Source organism: Miniopterus natalensis, chromosome X, assembly GCF_054644295.1.
Source record: "Miniopterus natalensis isolate mMinNat1 chromosome X, mMinNat1.hap1, whole genome shotgun sequence".
NCBI lineage: Eukaryota > Metazoa > Chordata > Mammalia > Chiroptera > Miniopteridae > Miniopterus > Miniopterus natalensis.
The window spans coordinates 29,068,275-29,086,670 of record NC_142103.1 but is presented as its reverse complement, the minus strand read 5'-3'; the positions used below and the strand labels follow the sequence as shown (position 1 = coordinate 29,086,670).

At 41.7% G+C, this 18,396-nt stretch overlaps 1 protein-coding gene across 1 annotated transcript; it reads left to right on the top strand.

Annotated features, from left to right (window-relative positions):
* The first annotated feature begins 7,905 nt into the window (after positions 1–7,905).
* ARL13A (ARF like GTPase 13A) lies at positions 7,906–18,076 on the top strand. Its single transcript, XM_087813360.1, has 8 exons — positions 7,906–7,961; positions 8,338–8,408; positions 13,220–13,469; positions 14,368–14,473; positions 15,209–15,396; positions 16,241–16,331; positions 16,427–16,640; positions 17,985–18,076. Exons 1-8 carry the CDS (start codon positions 7,906–7,908, stop codon positions 18,074–18,076), a joined length of 1,068 nt encoding a protein of 355 aa, XP_087669486.1.
* Positions 18,077–18,396: the final 320 nt, after the last annotated feature.

Below are 18,396 nucleotides of genomic sequence, written 5' to 3'. Positions count from 1 at the left end.
TGATTTCGGTCTTCCTAAATTTATTGAGATTTGTTTTGTGTCCTATCATGTCGTCTATCCTAAACACTGTTTCATGTGCACCTGAAAAGAATGTATATTCTGCTGCTTTGGGGTTAATTGCTCTGACGGTATTTATTAAATCCATCTGATATAGTGTGTCATTGAAGGCCACCATTTCCTTGTTGATTTTCTGCCTGAAAGATTTACCCATTGATGTTAGTGTGGTGTTATAATCCCCAATTATGACAGTATTACTGTCAATCTCTCCATTTATGTCCATCAAGACTTGCTATACATATTTAGGTGCTCCTATGTTGGGTGCATAAATGTTTACAAGGGTTATGTTCTCTTGTTGGATTGTTCCCTTTATCACTATGTAGTGTCCTTTTTTTAATGTCTTATTGAATTTTAGGGAGAGAGGAAGGGAGAGGAATAGAGATAGAAACATCGATGAAAGAGAAATAACATAAATAGGCTGCCTCCTGCATGCCTCCTACTGGGGATTGAGCCCACAACTCAGGCATGTGCCCTGACCAGAACTCGAACCGGTGACCTCTTGGTTTATGGATCAACACTCAACCCCTGAGCCACACTGGCTGGGCTGTAGTGTCTTTCTTTGTCTCTTACTATAGCCTTTGTTTTAAAGGCTATTTTGTCATATATAAGTGTTGCTATACCAGCTTTTTTTCATTTCCATTTGCATGAAATATCTTTTTCTAACTTTTTACTTTTTTTTAAATCCTCACCAGAGGATATTTTTTCCATTGCTTTTCAGAGAGAGGGAAAGGGGGAGAAAGAGAGAGAAACATCAACATGAGAGATACAAATTGATAGGTTGCCTCCTGCATTCACCCCAACTGGAACTGGAGCCTGCAACAGAGGTATGTGCCCTTGGCCGGAATCAAACCTGGGACCCTTCAGTCTGAGGCCTACACTCTAACCACTGAGCCAAACTGGCTAGGGCTCCATCCCTTTACTTTTAGTCTGTGTGTATCTTTTGTTCTGAGGTGGGTCTCCTGTAATCAGCATATATACGGGTCTTCCATTCAGCTCCTGTATGTCTTTTTTTAAAAATATATCTTTATTGATTTCAGAGAGAGGAAGGGAGAGGTAAAGGGAGAGAGAAAGATAGAAACATCAATGATGAGAGAGTCATTGATCGGCTGCCTCCCACATGCCCTCAACTGGGGACCGAGCCTGCAACCCAGGCATGTGCCCCAACCTCCTGGATCCTAGGTTGATGCTCAATCGCTGAGCCATGCCAGGCTGGGCTCCCCTATGTCATTTGATTACGGCATTTAAGCCATTTACATTTAAAGTGATTACTGATAGGTACTTATTTATTGCCATTCTTATTCTTTATGCTATTCTTTCTCTGTTTCTTCTTCTTACAGCAGTCCCTTTAACATTTCTCGCAGTGCTGGTTTGGTGGTACTGAATTTCTTTAGCCTTCTTTATTTCACCTTCAATTTTGAATGATAGCGTTGCTGGATAAAGCAGTCTTGGTTGCAGGTTCTTGTTTTTCATTACTTTGAGAACTTCATGCCACTCCCTTCTGGCCTGAAGTGTTTCTGTTGAGAAATCTGCCGTCAGCCTTATGGGGGTTCCCTTGTAGGTCACTGCTTGTCTTTCTCTTGCAGCCCTTAATATTCTTTCTTTGTCCTTAACATTGCCATTTTAATTATGATGTGTCTTGGAGTCGGTCTCTTTGGGTTCCACTTGCTTGGAACCCTCTGTGCTTCCTGAACTTGTGTGGCTTTCTCCCTCGCCAGCATAGGGAAGTTTACTGTCATTATTTCTTCCATCAAGTCCTCTATCCATTGCTCTCTTTCCTCTCCCTCTGGTACCTGTATGATGCGAATGTCATTTTGTTTCATGTTGTCCCAAAGCTCCCTTAGACTGTCCTCATACTTTTTAAGTGTTTTTTCTTTTTGCTGCTCTGATTGAGTGTGGTTTTTTTTACCTTATCGTCTGAGTCACTTATTCTATCCTCTGCTTCATTGAGCCTGCTCTTAATTCCTTCCAGTGTATTCTTGATATCAGATATAGTATTCTTCATTTCTCCCTGGTTCATGTTTATGATATTTAGCTTTTTTTTCATCTTTTCACTAAGTTCCTGGGCCTTTCCCTTAAGCATCTTTTTGTTCTCATTAATTTCCTTGAGCATCTTTATAACCATTACTCTGAACTCTATTTCTGATCATTTGCTTAAATCCATCTCATCAAGGTCTTTTTTTCTGGTGATTTTTCCTTTTCATTAGTTTGGGTTGTTTCTTTGTCTCCCCATTTTGGTGGCTCTTAGTATTTGCATCTGTATATTAGGTATATTTGCTGTCTCCCAGTCTTGGGGGATGGGATTTTGTAGTGTACATCCATTGGAGCCAGGAGGTGTGTTTTCCTTATACTTCTGAGCTATTTTCTCTTGGTATGTCCTTTGTGTGGGTGTCCCTTTTGTGGGTTCTTTGGGCTCTCCTGTTGTGATTGGATCTAGATTGTTGTTGACCCGTTCTTGGGAGGACTCTCCTCTCAGGTTGGCTAACTGTATGTGTCAGCCCTAACCACATCAAGTGAGCTGTTGTACAGGTGCTGGCAGGGCAATACAATACAGAACCAAACTGCCAGGAAACAAGCAGTATCTTACAAAATATTCTGACAATCACAATGAAAACATCTCAAGTGAAAGTAGAATTGGGAGAGTGAAGTGAAAACACAAGAGAAAAAAAAAAACAGAGAGAGAGAGAGAGAGAGAGAGAAAAGGATATTATTGTTAATACTAACAAAATTTTTTTTTAAAAAAATAATAAAATAAAAAGTAAAAAACAGAGAAACTACTGGGAGATAAAAGGGGCAGTGGAAAGCTTCTGAAAGAAGGGCAAGCAAAAAATTAAGGGTAGAATGTAAGAGTAGGAAAATAGTTGAAAATTAAAAAATAAAAATACAATAAAGAGACAAACAGAAACAAACAAACAAACAAAAAGACAGGAAGACAGAAGGGAGAAAAAGAAAAGAAAGAAAGAAAAAAGAGTTATGCCAATGGAATGAGAAGAGAGAGAGAGATAAAGCAAGGGCATTGAGGGAGCCCAATAAGAGATATGAGGGAAACAATAGAGAAAAGCAGTAAACTTATTGGTTGTAATGATAACGTCCCTGCAATTAAGCAGAGAATATCAAGAAAATCTTGATAATAGAACAAAAGACAAAACAAAACCAAGCAAAAAACAAAAACCTAAAAAAAAAAACAACAAGCAAAGTAAAACAAAATTTTTTAACTAATTTAAAAATTTACAAATTAAAAAAATTTAAAAATTTAAAAAGAATTTTTTTTTCTTTTCTCTCTTTTCTCTAAAAAAAAAAAAGTCAATCAGGTGAGTTTCATCTGGGCAGCTTATGTTGTCTGAGGCTCACTGTTTTGTATGCTAATTTCAGTTATCCTGGGAGGTGCTTGTGTATCAGCCAATTTCTGGAGCTGTCTAGGTTTTGCTCTCATGTCCTTAGGTAGTTGGCTGATCTGAGTCTCTCTGTGGAGCAGCTTCACTTGTCAGCTATTTTGCCTCCCCTTGTGGTTGCCTGGTCTTAGTCCAGAGTCTTCTGAAGAGTCTTTAGGGTGGAGGCGGGCTAGTGTAGCTCAGGACATTTTTCCCTTTAATAAGAGGTTTCACTGTCAGGCACTCACTGTGGGGAAGTTAGTCTCAGCTTCAAAACCAACTCCTCAGTCTCTACCCAATCCTCCAATTCTAGTTCCCCATACAATGGCCTGCTGCAGTTTCAGATTGACTCTAGTCTGTTGCCTTTTCTCTATGGGCAATTTCAGCAGCTTGGGCTTAGTGGGTTCAATTAAAAAAAATTCTGATGAGCACTTTGCCTGCCCAGCCCCTAGAAGGGGTTTTAAACTTTTCCTCCAGTTCCTAAACAATAGTCCCTGAGAGTCTTATTCCTGTCTTGTCATCCTGTGAGCTGTTCTCCCTTCCCCATCAGGACTGTGCCCTGTGGGGGATATCTGGGGCTTTAGTGATCTGAACCAGCCCCTTTCCTTTTCGGGGTGGTGCTCCTAGTCTGTAAGAGAGGTAGGCATGCTCCACCCTTCCTTTCCTAGATCTGGTTGGCTGATCACATGGGACGTTTATTTCAAACTCTCTACTATGCAGACCAAAATCCCAGTTTTTGCTCATTTGTCTCAATGCAAGCCAGGAAGGTGGGAGCCCGTTCAACAATCAAAAACTCAAAAACACACAAAGCAACACACAGGCAGACAACCCACCCTGTGAGGTCCAGTCTCGCCCATGCCTCAGTACCAAGCAGGAGGGGTCACAAAGCCCACCCACACAGCTCCCCTGCACAGCTGATCTTAGTAAAGTTGAGGCAGCTGCTTGTGCTATCCAGGCTCCCCTCAGGGAAGGTCAAAAATCTCTGATTTGCCACACCAGGAACTCAGGCAACTGGAGACCCGATCCACCCCACCAGCAGCTCTGATCCCTCTCTGATGGCAGGAGGGCTCTCTTCCCCTTCCCCGTGCCACACAGATCAAATGCTTCCTGGGGTTCTACACAATGCCTTACAGGAAGGCAGAGGGTCCCTGTATGTGGCTGCTTAGTGCAGCCCTCTGCCCCTTTCTATTCTAGAGCCACACACTGTAGGACAGCCTTTCCTATGGTGAGCACCCAGCATGAAAGACTCCTGTCCTGGCCATCATTAGAAGCTTTGTTTCACTGGGAAGGCACAGTCCCCTCCTTGTAGGTACACTGTTCCCCTGGGTCTCTCTGCCCATCATGTACCGGCTCTCCTTTCCTTCTCCTCTGTTCCTGGTTTGAGGTCCCAGCTTTTGGATGCCAGTCCACACTCCCAAGGGGAGGGAGCTTTGCAGCCTCTAGCCCTAGGGCCTCGGAGGAGCCCAGCACAGGCTTCAGGAGGGACTCTCCATTTCTATGCCCCCCCCTTACCAGACTCTATGCTGTTTATTCAGTGCTCCCTACTCGAAATAACTTTGTACAGTGACAGATGGTTACTATTCTTATTGTGGTGATCACATCGTAAGGTATATAAATGTCGAATCACAATGTTGTACACCTGAAATTAATATAATATTGTATATCAACTTACTTTTTTAAAAGTTCACTGAAGCCCAGCCATTGTTGCTCAGTGGTTGAGCACCCACCCATGAACCTGGAGTTCGTGTTTACATTTCCAGTCAGGGCACATATCAGGGTTTTGGGCTCAATCCTCAGTAGGGGGCACATAGGAGGCAGCCAATCAATGATTCTCTCATCATTGATGTTTCTCTCTCTCTCTCCCTCTCCTGTCCTCTCTCTGAAATCAATAAAAACATATTTAAAATAAATAAATAAAAAGTGCACTGAAAAAAGAATAAGGATGGTATAGTTTGACTAGAAGAGATGGAAAGGCCCAGAGCAGGGCAGTTTCTTTGATATCTGAGGTCTTCTCATTCACAGCCTGTAAGACCCTTAACCTAATATACAGACTCTGAAGTCAGACTGCCTGGGTTTCAATTCTGATTTACCACTTACTAGCTGGGTAACCTTAGACAAGTTATGTAACCTCTTTGTGAACCTCATCTCTTTCTCTTTTTTAAATTTACTCTACTATACTTTTTATTTTTATCTTTGAGTGTACTTTCTACTCATTATAAAGAAGTTTGCTGTGAATCTCTTAAAAATAGGAATGATAGCCCTTACTTTTTGTCATTTTGTAGTAAGGATTAAATGAGTTAATGTGTATAAAGAGCTTAAATGAGTGCTGGTACATTGTAAATTCTATGTAAATACTTTGTAAACTATAAAAAAAAATATGATGACTAAAAATTCATTTAGTAATCAGCTGTAATCATACAAGGTAGGGAGATGTGAGTTTGGTTGCTATGAACCAGTCAGTGGTTGCCGTACATATGTCAGAACATTGACAGCCATTGTTAGGTCACTGCTATATCCTCACAGGTTAGCAGCTGAGCTGTGTTAATCTGGCATGAAGGCCAGAAATCTCAGTACTTCCTATACTCTACACTTCTTATGTCTTTCTTTCATAAAGAATCAACTTCTAATCTGATCAACAACTAATCACCTCAAGGTAAGCAGAATCTATCATTATCTCCATTCCACAGATAAGAAATCTGAAAATGGTAAGTTGAATTTAGGTGATTTCATCCCAGGGTACCCAGGAGAGGCACTGGAAATGAAAGAAGGGACTAGTAATCCCTAGTCCAATCATTTTCCTCTTCGGTTACCCACTAAACCTCCCTTAGGATAAGTTTTTAAGGAAGAACTCGTATGATGCCAGTTTGACTTTTCCCAGTGACACTAACAAATACAGAGAGCCTGAGCTCAAGCTAGAAGGCTCTGCCAATTATAAGGAAATAGACATGAAGCTGCTATTGGCCTTGTCTCACAGGGAGATGGCTATTGTAGAACCCAGACAATCAGGCTCTGGTGTTTCAGGCTTCAGGTCTTATCAGCTTCATGAACAAAGCTGGAGGAAAGCTGGTTTTAATCGCATGCCATATAAAAGGTTTCCCTTTTGTCTAGCATAAACCAGAGCCATTCTCCAGGAGGTCCTTATGGGAAGCCAAATGATCTCCTAGGGAACAAATTGTGCTTTAAGAAATGTTATGAAGTGTGAGTCCCTATTTGGGAATGGCAATTCTCTAAAACAGTGGATGACTCTGCAGAACATTGCTGTTATCCATTGATAAGCTGGCACATATATTGTGCTGATCAGAGAGCTAAGCAAAGCCCATCTGAGTATCAGCTGAAATACTTTGCTAGCCCAACCAGAGCTTCCTCCAGCTCTGGGCTCCAATATATTAGTCATTAGGAAAATGTAAACCAAAACCACAATTAGATACCACTTCACACCCACTAGGATGGCTATAAACAAAAGACAAGTGTTGGCAAGGATGTGGAGAAATTAGAACCCTCCTGCAATGCTAGTGGGAATGTGAAGTGTTGCAGCCACTTGGGGAAACAGTCTGGCACTTCCTCAAAAGGTTAAACATAGAGTTATATGACCCAGCAGCTACACTCCTAAGAATATATATCCAAGAGAACTGAAAACATATGTCCACAAAGAAATGTGCACAAAAATGTCTGTAGCAGCATTATTCACAAGAGTCGGATGTCCACAAATTAATGAATGAACAAACAAAAAGCGGTATATCCACACAATGTGATATTATTCAGCCATAAAAAGGAACAAAATACTAATACATGCTACAACATGGATTAACCTTGAAGTGATTGTCTAAATTATTCTTTTTACTTAGGCAATCACTTCTAAATATGGCTGCACTTTGAAGTCTCCTGGGGAGCTTATGCAGCTCCCTGGGAATCTTTGAGAGTGGGGCACCTGGACCAATGTTTGAAATCTATTAAACTAGATGACCTCTAAGGTTGCTTACAGCTCTAGGAATTGTATGAAATCTATGACAATGGATCACGGACAACATTTTTGAAGCCGAGGCTATAAGAGAACCAAGCACAGTAGATAGTTGTCACTTAGAATGGGTCTCCCAATAGGTCCTTTTTGAAATCTAAGCTGGTTCTTCTCCAAGGCTTCATTCACGCCACCATACCCTACCCAAGGTTGAATGAAGATATTCCTAACAGGGATGGTCTATGGCTGAAGGGACAGACCCCACCTGATGCCATCATGCCTGTATAGGTTGCTTTAACAAGAAATCACTCCATTTTGCAGAAATCTGCCACTGGAATTGAGGATTACCCATCCCTTGCTCTATGACATTTATAGACAAGGGTGGCTAGAATGAAGTGATGGACTCCTGTCAGTCCTAGGCCTTCTATTTATTAGCACCTGTGTTGTCACACAAGTTCAGTGTTAATAATGGGGCTGATTTCTTGTTTACTTGTTTCCCTTAACATTATAGAACTAAGCTGAATCATGTTCAAGCTCCTAACATCCTGCTGGCCTGGACTAAATACTGAAGAGACACGAAGGTAATATCGTAATTATTTCCCCAGACCTATTCAATCATTTCCTCCAATGTGTCTGCCCACAGTCCCTCATGGGACAAATCTTCATGATATATATTGTTAGGGGAAGTGATTAGGCAGTGTCTGCAATATTGAGGACAAGGTTTGAGGAAAATGGCCAATTCTACAAGGCAAGTGACTCAAGGAAGAAAATCATCCTTGGAAACCTTGGGGAGGAGTTCCTAAAACACCTTCTACCACTTGGCTGTGCCTTTTATGGTACATATGTTGGGACTACTGTAGGCAGAACTCCAAACAGCAAGGAAGAGTAAAATTCTTTGTTTAGCCTAAGAACTAACTGCTTTTAAGGCTTTGGCTCATTTTTCTTTTCCATTGACAGGAATGTGACTATCATCATTATCGGTCTGGAGAATTCAGGAAAAACTGTTTTTATGGAAGCCTTCCACAGACGTAAGGAACTAAGAGCATTAGATAGTGGTTTAGGTCTCTCATGGGACCCAGGGACCAATGGAAATAATCATTCCTTCCTAGCCTTACTTCATGGCCCTTGGGTTCCCTCTTTTGAAGATAAGCACTTCCCAACACACATACACAATCCTCTCCTGGGCTATTATCAGCTTATTCATGTAATGTCTGTCATCTTCTCCCTTTACAAGATATCCTAATTGAAGGTCCTCACATAGTGTCAGTATGAATGAACTCAATCTATGGGAAGCACTGCAGTCAATTATGAAGGATAGCATGTTTTAAAAAGTGTCTAGTTTCAGAGCTTAATTAAAGTGGAATTTGGTCTAGATAAGAGACAAGTGTGGGATGATAAAGAAATTTAATAACATGAAACACTTTGTGACAGTTAGTATAGAGGGTTGGAACTTGAGAAATGTTGTCAGTTCAGAGATGTGCAAGTTTAATACCAAATCTCCAGTTTAATACCTTGACATTTCAAGAAGTAGTTACACAAAATTGCAGAGAGCTGCTATTCTAGTTGTGAAGACACAGCTAACTGCCGGCCAATCAAAGAGCCCGGCACACAGGCTGGCATAGGATGCCCTCCATTGATATTTATTAAATAAAAGTAAGGGTATGATGATGTGGCTGAGTTTTACATAACTTGGAAGCCCTCAGCAAAGTACAGGAAAGGGCTAACCTGACGCCTCTGCCACTGGCATACTGGAAGCCTGCATCAATTTCCTTGAACTCTAGTAACAGCCTGCTGGCTGATCTTGCCATGTCCAGTTGTCCCCCAGCATTCAGTCAACACAGTTGCCTGAAGGACTTAGTGCAAAAATCTGATCATGGCACTTTTCTGCTCAAAACCATTCAGTGCCTCCCCATTGTATTCAAAATAAATCTTAAGTTCTGTAAAGGCACACAGATTTGGTCTCTGACTTCTCTTCCAGCTTCATTTCTCATGCTCTCTGCACAAATGACTTGCCATCTTCTGCCAACATGCCTGTGCTTTCTGTAATGCTGTCCCACTACCTAGCATTTCATCCTCTCCATTATCTACCTGCTTAATCAAATGCCTTTAGACACAGTCTAAGTTGACCTTAGGAAAGCCATCCCTAACACCTAGTGCCTCCTTCCTCGGCCCCCAGTCTATTCCATGCCTCCCTCTATCGTGCACTTATCACAACATCATTGTGCAACTGCAAGTCCATTCTCCTCAGGCTACATGTTGCTTCTTTACGTCCCTCCCCCCACCCCCACCCCATCCCCCGCCACTGTCAGAGAGGCAACCCCAAGCACCACATTTTATCCAGTGGTTCAACCTAGTGTGCCACCCTATAGGCAGCAAACCTGACTCCTTGCCTCTCCCAATTACTGATAACCAGACATGATAAAAAGGTAAACAGCACCAGGAAAAACAAGGAGCCAGGATAAAGCACAAGATTACTGACAAAAGTGGGGATAATTTTTAGAGCCCCCACTCAGCCCTGCCCCTAGATTCCCAGGCAGTCTGGGTGGGACCTGGGAATCTATATTTTAAGAACTCCCTAGGTGTTTCTGATGGGCAGCCGGCTTTGGAAAGCACTCATCTGCAATTAGCCATATGCTATTTTGTCTGTGAGAATATTATATTCTTTCCATTCTAATTCCTAGAGGATAGAGCCTGGAGTTGTGACTTCATTCACAGAGAAGTTTCTAATGGCCAAGAAGCAAAGTGCCACTGATGTCATATTCTAAGGAATGTCTCAGTCCACACTGTCCATACAGGACTACCAGAGTCAATCTATTAGGCTGTTGTGTACCCAATATGCAATAGCTCACCTTTCCTGATCCTGCAAATGTTTATGATTGCCAAGAACAGATTATAGCCTAGGAAGGAAATTCCAATCTACAGGTTCACTTGTGTGAACATTTGAAGGTGCCAGCTATAAAATATCTGGGGACAGAAGACATTATTCTCGATGACACCATTCACTATAACTTTTGTCTGGCATGGTCATGTGGGGTGAAAAACCCAAGATGAGCACAAGCAGGTGCCCTAAATGAGGGCATTTAGAGCAGTGCTTCTCAAACCTGGCTATACATTTCAATCACCAGGGGAGCTTTAACATAAAACATGATGCTTGAGTCCCAGCCCAGATCCATGGCATCAAACCCTCAGAGAAGGAGGCCTAGTGTCATAGTTTTTAAAAACTCCATAGTGATCCTTTAGCATAATAAGCACTGAAAGCCCCAAATCAGAGTCACCTGGGGCACTTTCACACTTACTTACCGGGACCTGGAGGCTCAGATACTTTGGACTAGGGAGGGCCCATGGAATCAAAATGTTAACAAGCAGCACCAGATGATGCTGAGACACAACAGGCATTAGTTTCTTTGCTCTCTAGGGCAGTGGGTCTCAAGCTTTAAAATGCAGAAGGATCACCTGGAGATTTTGTTAAATATAGGAGTTTGTTAAACATGCAAATACCTGGGTCCAGCATACAGATTCTGATTCAATTGGTGTACGGTAGGACTTTATAGCTACCATGTAATTCGGAAGCTGAGAGTCCCCTGACCATTGTGCTTTACGAAATATGCCACCAGGGATATAGAGATGAATTAGACTCATTACCTGTCCCCAGGGAGTTTATGAATTAATAGAGGAAATAAAAGAAATGTAAAGTGTCAGGGAACAACTTCTCATGGCTTCTAGGGTTCACCAACAATGGATTGCATTATTGAAGAAATTAGTAAGGTTTCAAGTAAAAAGAAAAAAATAACTAGGGAAAATATTTTGATTAGACAGGGAAAAATAACATAAAGCTTGCCTTGATGCAGGAAACAAATTTAAAATTACCTTTAGAGTTTTAACACATTCACTTATTATTTTTAAGTAGTCTAATGCAGACATAGCAAATATCACATCAAAGTTTTGGCTGAAAATTGTATGTTATCTGAAAGTTATAATTAAAAAGATAATTGACTAACATGAGAACAGAAGAGAAGTTATAAGATCATATTAAAATGTAATAATGGCCCAGCCGGGTGTGGCTCAGCGGTTGAGCATCGACCTAGGATCCAGGCTATCGGGGTTCGATTCCCGGTCAGGGCACACGCCCGGGTTGTGGGCTCAATCCCAAGTCGGGGGCGTGCAGGAGGCAGCCAATCAATGACTCTCATCATTGATGTTTCTATCTCTCTCTCTCCCTCTCCTTTCCTCTCTCTGAAATCAATAAAGATATATTTTAAAAAATAAAAATAAAAAAATGTAATAATAATATATGCATGCATATGTAAATATATATACACATGTAAATATCTATATAATCATACATTTCCAAAGATCTAAAAGCATCTACTAACTTCACAGCTAAATTATTCATTCTGGCAATTCTATGGATAATGTCATAGGTAGATCTGAGACTAGAAATAAAAAGCTACTGATTCTGGCCTTAGAACTCCCAAGTTTGAGCATAGAGAATCTATAAAATCATTTTACTACTTATGTGGGAAGAAAGCTAGGTCAGAACTGTCAGTTCAACAGACTGGAATGTATATAATGACTGCCCTTTTGAACTGCATTTCTATGGGAGCAGAATGAGGTATGGAATGCCCTATGGGACTGTATGCTCTGGCCATGGCCTTGAAAAGGCAAATGTATCTGAATTCGGTGTGGTTTCTTGGAGGAGGTATGAAAAGGACTTCATACTCATTCACAATAACAGGCACCATAAACATTTATTGAACACCTACTGTGTGTAACCTAATGCAGAGCCCCTCCATCACTATTTTAGTTGGGGAAACATGGCATGCACAGAATGAGGTGAAGGACCAGTTTAACAGACCATGTGCTGAACAAGGGAGAGAAAGTGCGAACTGGGCAGGCCAGAGAGGCTTTCCTAAAGAGGCCTTCCTGAGCCTTAAAAAAGGGGTGGGAGAGAAGGGCCTCCTGTTCATTCATTCATTCATCAAATTCATTCAACAAATATTTATTGAGCATCTGTGTGCCAGCTTCTGCACTTGGCATCGTGAATATAACGGTGAATAAAATTGAAAGGGTTCCAGTCCTGTTGCAGTTTATAACCCAATAAGTAAATTGTTGAATTTATAACATTGTCATATGTGCTGTGATAGTGGTAAGCCCAGAAGAAAGGCACCTTATCCAGACTGGCGGATGGTGGTTTGAGTCAGGGAAAACTTTCTAGAGGAAACAAGATCTAAATAGATTTTTTTTAAATTTATCTTTATTATTGAAAGTATTACAGATGTCCCCTTTTTCCCCCATTGATCCCCTTGACCCCGCATCCACCCTACCCCCAGGCCTTCCCCATACCATTGTCTGTGTCTATAGGTTATGCATTTATGCATATAAGTTCTAAATAGATTTTTTTAAAAATAGGCATTAACCAAGGAAAGAGCAGTGGAAGAAAATGTTCTAAGCTGCAGAAATAGCATCTTGTGAATGCCCAGGGCACAAAAGAGCATGGCATTCTTGCGGAGTGAGGGGAGTATTAGCCAAGGAGCAGACTGGGTGTGTACCAGGGACACTGTGGACACCAGAGAGGGTACAGATAGGTCTGGCAGGTTACGAGGCAAAGGAGTCTGTATTCTCTCCTGGGACCGGTGGCCACTCACTGAAGATTACTGAGCCAGAAGAGAGTAGCCTGAGTAAAGTGCTGGTTTAGGAAGATGAACCCATGAGTGAGCAGAATGGCAGGATGCCTCAGTAGGATTCCTCAGGGCAGGCTCTAGTCAAAGTTTGTTTAACGAATTTTTATCTAACTATATCACTCTGCTTTGTGGTTGCTTCTCTCTTCCCTTATGCATAGTACTTCCTAGCAAGACAGACAGTTGTATGAAATCGAAACTGACTACAGTCCTGCTAGATGACTATGAAGTTTCCATCTATGACCTGAATGGAGATATGAAGGGACGAGAAATCTGGCCCAACTACTACGCACAGGCACATGGGCTTGTTTTTGTCCTGGATTCCAGCGACTTGGGACGCATGCAGGAAGTGAAGACCACCTTATCACATCTGCTGTCTGATGCGAGAGTGGCAGGAAAACCCATTCTATTGTAAGCCTCTGCCTTTGTGCTCAATTTCCCCTTGTGCCCAGTTTCCCCTTCCCATTTCATGCCTTCAGAAGACAAGTAGACAAAGGAACAGCTGGGTATTCCCTTTGTCACATCCAGCTAGATCTCCTCTTCCCTTTAGCTCAGTGAGGGGGGGAGTGACCCAGTCCTCTGGGGTCTGTTTTTAAGAGCTACTTTCTACCATACACTGCCATGGGTGAAAATGCTACCTACTTGTGCAAAGGTAATTTGAAAGCAAGCATCAAAGGAAAATGGAGAGTAATATCTGGATTTCCCACCCCCATCCCTTGACTCTTCCTGAAGAGTGTCTTCCTGAATTTGTTTCTCTTTTTTGGCTTTAGTCTCTGACCCTGAAATGGTGGCAGAAAACCACCTCTATTTTGTATAATTGATTCCAATGGCCTCCTCCCTTTTCAGACTGCCCACGAGTCACGTAGCTAGCACTGATTCCAGGGTGATACTTCAGATGTCCCGTCAATCCTCACTCCCATTCCCCTTTTCCATTTTTTTGTTCCTCATTAGTACCCTCAACTCAAGCGCAAACAGAGTTTGGGAGAGGGTGTTAAAAACTCCAAATCTGTTCATATCCCAGTTAGCAATTCTAATTAAAGTTTGATAGTGTAGAGAGGAAGCAAGAAATGAGGTCTGGGGATGATCTTGGATTCAAATCATTTGTGCTATTCTTTCCTCCATTGAGAATTGGCTAGAAAAATGTCTGGCTCATCTCATTGTGTAGGTTTTTAAAGCTAGTTCTTGGATATGCAGCAGTTGTAGCATAATTGGTTCTCCCCCTATTTCCCTTCTTTTCTTGCCCTTGGCTTCTATTTCTGTTTCACTCTTCCTCTCTTCTTCCCACCCTCTCTCCTGTGCCCTGCTCTAGATTGGCAAATAAACAAGACAAGAAGAATGCCCTCTTACCTTGTGATATTATTAAATATCTATTCCTGGAAAGGATAGTGAATGACGACAAGTTCATGTGCCGATTGGTAAGTGTCAACCCCTCCCCTCCCCCACCCTCTCAAGCCCAGCTGATGCATACCTTGCGCCATTCCTTAATCAGCCCCGTATGCTAGGTCTTAGGCAAAGCCTCTCCCTGCCAGGCAACATCTACAGTGATATCTGACTCGATAGTGATAACATCACAGTTATTTTTATTTTCTTTTTAATTTTTTAAAAAAATATATCTTTATTGATTTGAGAGAGAGGAAGGGAGAGAGATAGAAACATCAATGATAGAGAGTCACTGATCAGCTGCCTCCTGCACGCCCCCGACTGGGGGATCGAGCCCGCAACCCGGGCATGTGCCCTGACCGAGAATCGAACCCCGATTGCCTGGATCCTAGATCAACGCTCAACCGCTGAGCCACGGCCGGCCGGGCAACATCACACTTATAACACTCTCACATCTGTTTTCTCATTAGACCTTCAAAATTGCTCTGTAAAGTTGGAAGCTTCAATATCCTCATTTTATAGATGAGGCTCAAAAACTGAATCCCTTGCCCAAGGTCACACATCCAAGACATTACACCACAACCACTTTATTAAACAACTTTAGCTTTTGTAGCTAAGGTGTGAATGCTGAGTGTCTCCTAGGAAGTCTTAAAACCTATCTAGGCACAGCAGAGCTTATGTGTACCTCTGCTCCTTGACTGAGAGTGATGGGGACTGTGGTCCCCAGTGGTCCCAGGTTCCTGAGCTGGAATCTTCTCTTTTGGTCATAGGAACCCTATTCAGCTATCCAAAACCTCCAAAGAAGCAACCATAAGCCCCTAATTGATGGGCTGCGCTGGCTGTTAACTGCCATTCAGAATAAACAGGAAGAACTGTGTGCTCGCCAACAGTCACTCACCTCGAGCATCCCAACCTCCACGGACACCACAGGCATCAAGGAAGAATGTGCACCAATCAGGTACTGAGCTGCCTCTATTAGGCTGATAAGAACAGATGTAGGAGTCAGTCTTCAACATAAGCAGGGAGTTCTGGGAGGTGCTTGGATTCTGTGTGGTTCTTCTTTTTTTTTTTTTTAATATGTCTTTATTAATTTCAGAGAGAGGGAGAGGGAGAGAGAGATAGAAACATCAACAATGAGAGAGTCATTGATTGGCTGCCTCCTGCACGCACCTGATAGGGATCAAGCCCACAACCCGGGCATGTGCCCTGACTGGGAATTGAACCGCGATCTCCTGGATGATAGGTTGATGCCCAACCACTGAGCCACGCTGGGCCTGTGTGGTTCTGAGCAATTCTCTCAAGATCAGTTGGCTCAAATGGAGCTAGGTCAGTGACCACAAACTTTCTAGCATTGTTAGGTACACTCTCCCTATGGCACAACTTGAGTGGTCACATTAGTGGGATGAGTTGCAGAAAGGTAAAGGCAACCTATCAACATTAGAGCTTCTCCAAAACAGGAATTTTATTCCCTAGCTTGCCATGCAGAGGAGAAAAGGAACACAGGTCCCTTAAGGAGCTTATAGGCAATATTCTCTACATGAATGTCCTGGAGCCACCCCACATTCTCTTCTTGCAGTTTTCTGATCCAATAAGGAAATATGGGAGAGAACAGGAATATGAAAAAGAATAAAACAAGTGGTGATCAAGGTTTTGAGGAGTAAAAGGCCTAAATGTCCTCTTGCTCTATTGTCCCTTTCACTGTTCAAATGCATACGACAGGAATGGAGTAACAGCTGCATTTAATTATAGAGCTTGAAGTATGTCTATTTTCACTATTGCTTTGTTCTTTCCATCTTCCCCAGCTTCCCAACCAACATAGAAATGCTAGAAGAAAAAGAAGAGCTTCTAGGACAACATTCAATGGAAGCTAGGCCCCTAAAGCCAATTCTACAGGTAAATGGCTCTTTAAATGTTACTGCCCCATGGACCAACCTCTAAACTATTAGGTACCAACTGACTTTTCCCCCCTTCATTTTCTTGCTGTATAGAAAGACGACTTCAGATTAAGACCTAAAAAGAATGTATCAGTGACATTCGCTTTAGATGAACCCATGGAGGAAGGTGAATATTTTGATGTAAATGGAGCTCAAAACAGTACTGACCTTCACTACAACCAGAGAGCTGACTTTCAGACCCCAGCAACTTATACTAATGATGATGATGAGTATGACGACTACGATGATGATGATGATCTTTTTGAAGGTAATGCTGGATCAGTGGTTAGTCTGAGAAGAAAAAATACAAGGTGTCCCAAAAAACTGTGTACACACTTTGAATAATTATTAGTTCCAATGGGTTAAATCTGAAAAGAAAGAAACATCAATTGAGCTATCAGCTCAATTGGGGGACACCCTATATATAGACCTTTTCTCACAATTTATAAAACAGTATTCCTATTTTGAGTCTGAAATTCTTTTCTCATACTATGGTTGGTGGTCAGGAGAAGTGGATGAAGGGCAGGGAAAGTCCTTGGGGACCACCCGGTACTCCAGGATGATCGCTCAGCACTGGCTGACACAAGATCTTTGTTTGAATGGGTATAGGGTTATCTTAAACGTTACAATTTCCAGTGGTAGAAGTACAAATTGGTACAACCTTTATGGAGAGTACTTTGTTTGTCTTTCTCCCTCTTGTTCTCCCTCTCTCAATATATATATTAAGAACTTTAAAAATGTGGAAACCCTATGAACCAATCATCTCATTTCTTGAACTATATCCAAAGATAATTACACAAGTACCAAAAAAAAAAAAAAAAAAAAGGATGCTTGTGATTGTTCAATTACAGCATTGTGTACAATAACTAAAACTTGGAAACAGGTTAAATGTTTAACAATGTGAAATAACTAAATAAGTTATGGTGCATCTACACAATGGAATACTATGCAGATGTTAAAAGGGTTATTGTCGACTTATATTTACTGACATGGAAAGTTTTCCACAACCCAATGTTTTGTTAGAGAAAATGGCAAGTCAGAGCATAGCATGTACAGCATGATGTGTACACATACATAGAATATCTGGAGAAAAATTACTAAAACATTGGCAGTGGTTTTCTCTAGGTGTGATATACTAGGAGAGAAGTAAAAGGCTTAGGTGCCTTTTTTTGGATTTTTGTTTTATTGGAAAATTTTTTTACAATAAGCATATATGATTTTTCCAAGTATAATAAAGGCATTTAAAAAAAAATAGCTGTGAGGACTTGAAGGCCCACTGTTGTTAAATGCCCCTCATTCTCAGTGTTTGTTGGGACCCCAGTCACCGTGATGGTCAACTATCAATATTATAATGTCATCTCTGCTCTCCAAGGGATCTGGCCCTCAGGCTACCCCAGAGTCTTGGATTGTTACACCTATGTGGAGGGGCCTGGACTTGTTCAGGGGCACTGAAGAGGAAAGAGGCACTGATCTGGAGATGAGGGGTGAAGATAAGAATTGTCTAAAAGAAATATGGTGGAAGAATAGAGGAAGTGCTTTTCTAGATATCAGAAATTACCCCTAAATCTTTGTCCAAAATTGAAATCCACTTTTTTTTTTTCTATAACCTCAGAACCCAGCCCAAAAAAGAGAATGGCTACTTGGCCTGCAGAAGAGATGATGCTGGAAGATGCCTATGAAGACATCTTTGAAACCTGTGGTTAGTATTCCTTAAATGAGAGGGAGAAGGGAGAGATCAAGAGTGAAAGAAAGTATGAGACCAGGGCAGAGGGCGGGTGACTGGTGAGGTGCAGTCTACACTCCCTTAGAAAGTGGTCAGCACCCTCCCAACCTGGAGTAGTCTGGGAAGGACAGGAAACCTGGAGCTTACTTTCACTTGCAATGACTGGCTGTTTTCTTTCTCTTTTTTGACTTTTAACAGACTTCTAAAGAGAAAAATGGAGGGACATAAAAAGAGACATCTAATATCCCCCATCCCCCCAGTAAATACACTCATCTCTAGAACCATTAGGATTACTTCAGTT

What these genes read in the sequence shown, in the direction of transcription:
- ARL13A (XM_087813360.1), top strand. Translation starts at nt 7,906, where the DNA reads ATGTTCAAGCTCCTAACATCCTGCTGGCCTGGACTAAATACTGAAGAG. An exon ending in GAAGAATGTGCACCAATCAG is followed by an intron (nt 15,397 to 16,240) that starts GTACTGAGCTGC and finishes CATCTTCCCCAG; the next exon opens with CTTCCCAACCAACATAGAAA. An exon ending in TGATGATGATCTTTTTGAAG is followed by an intron (nt 16,641 to 17,984) that starts GTAATGCTGGAT and finishes CTATAACCTCAG; the next exon opens with AACCCAGCCCAAAAAAGAGA.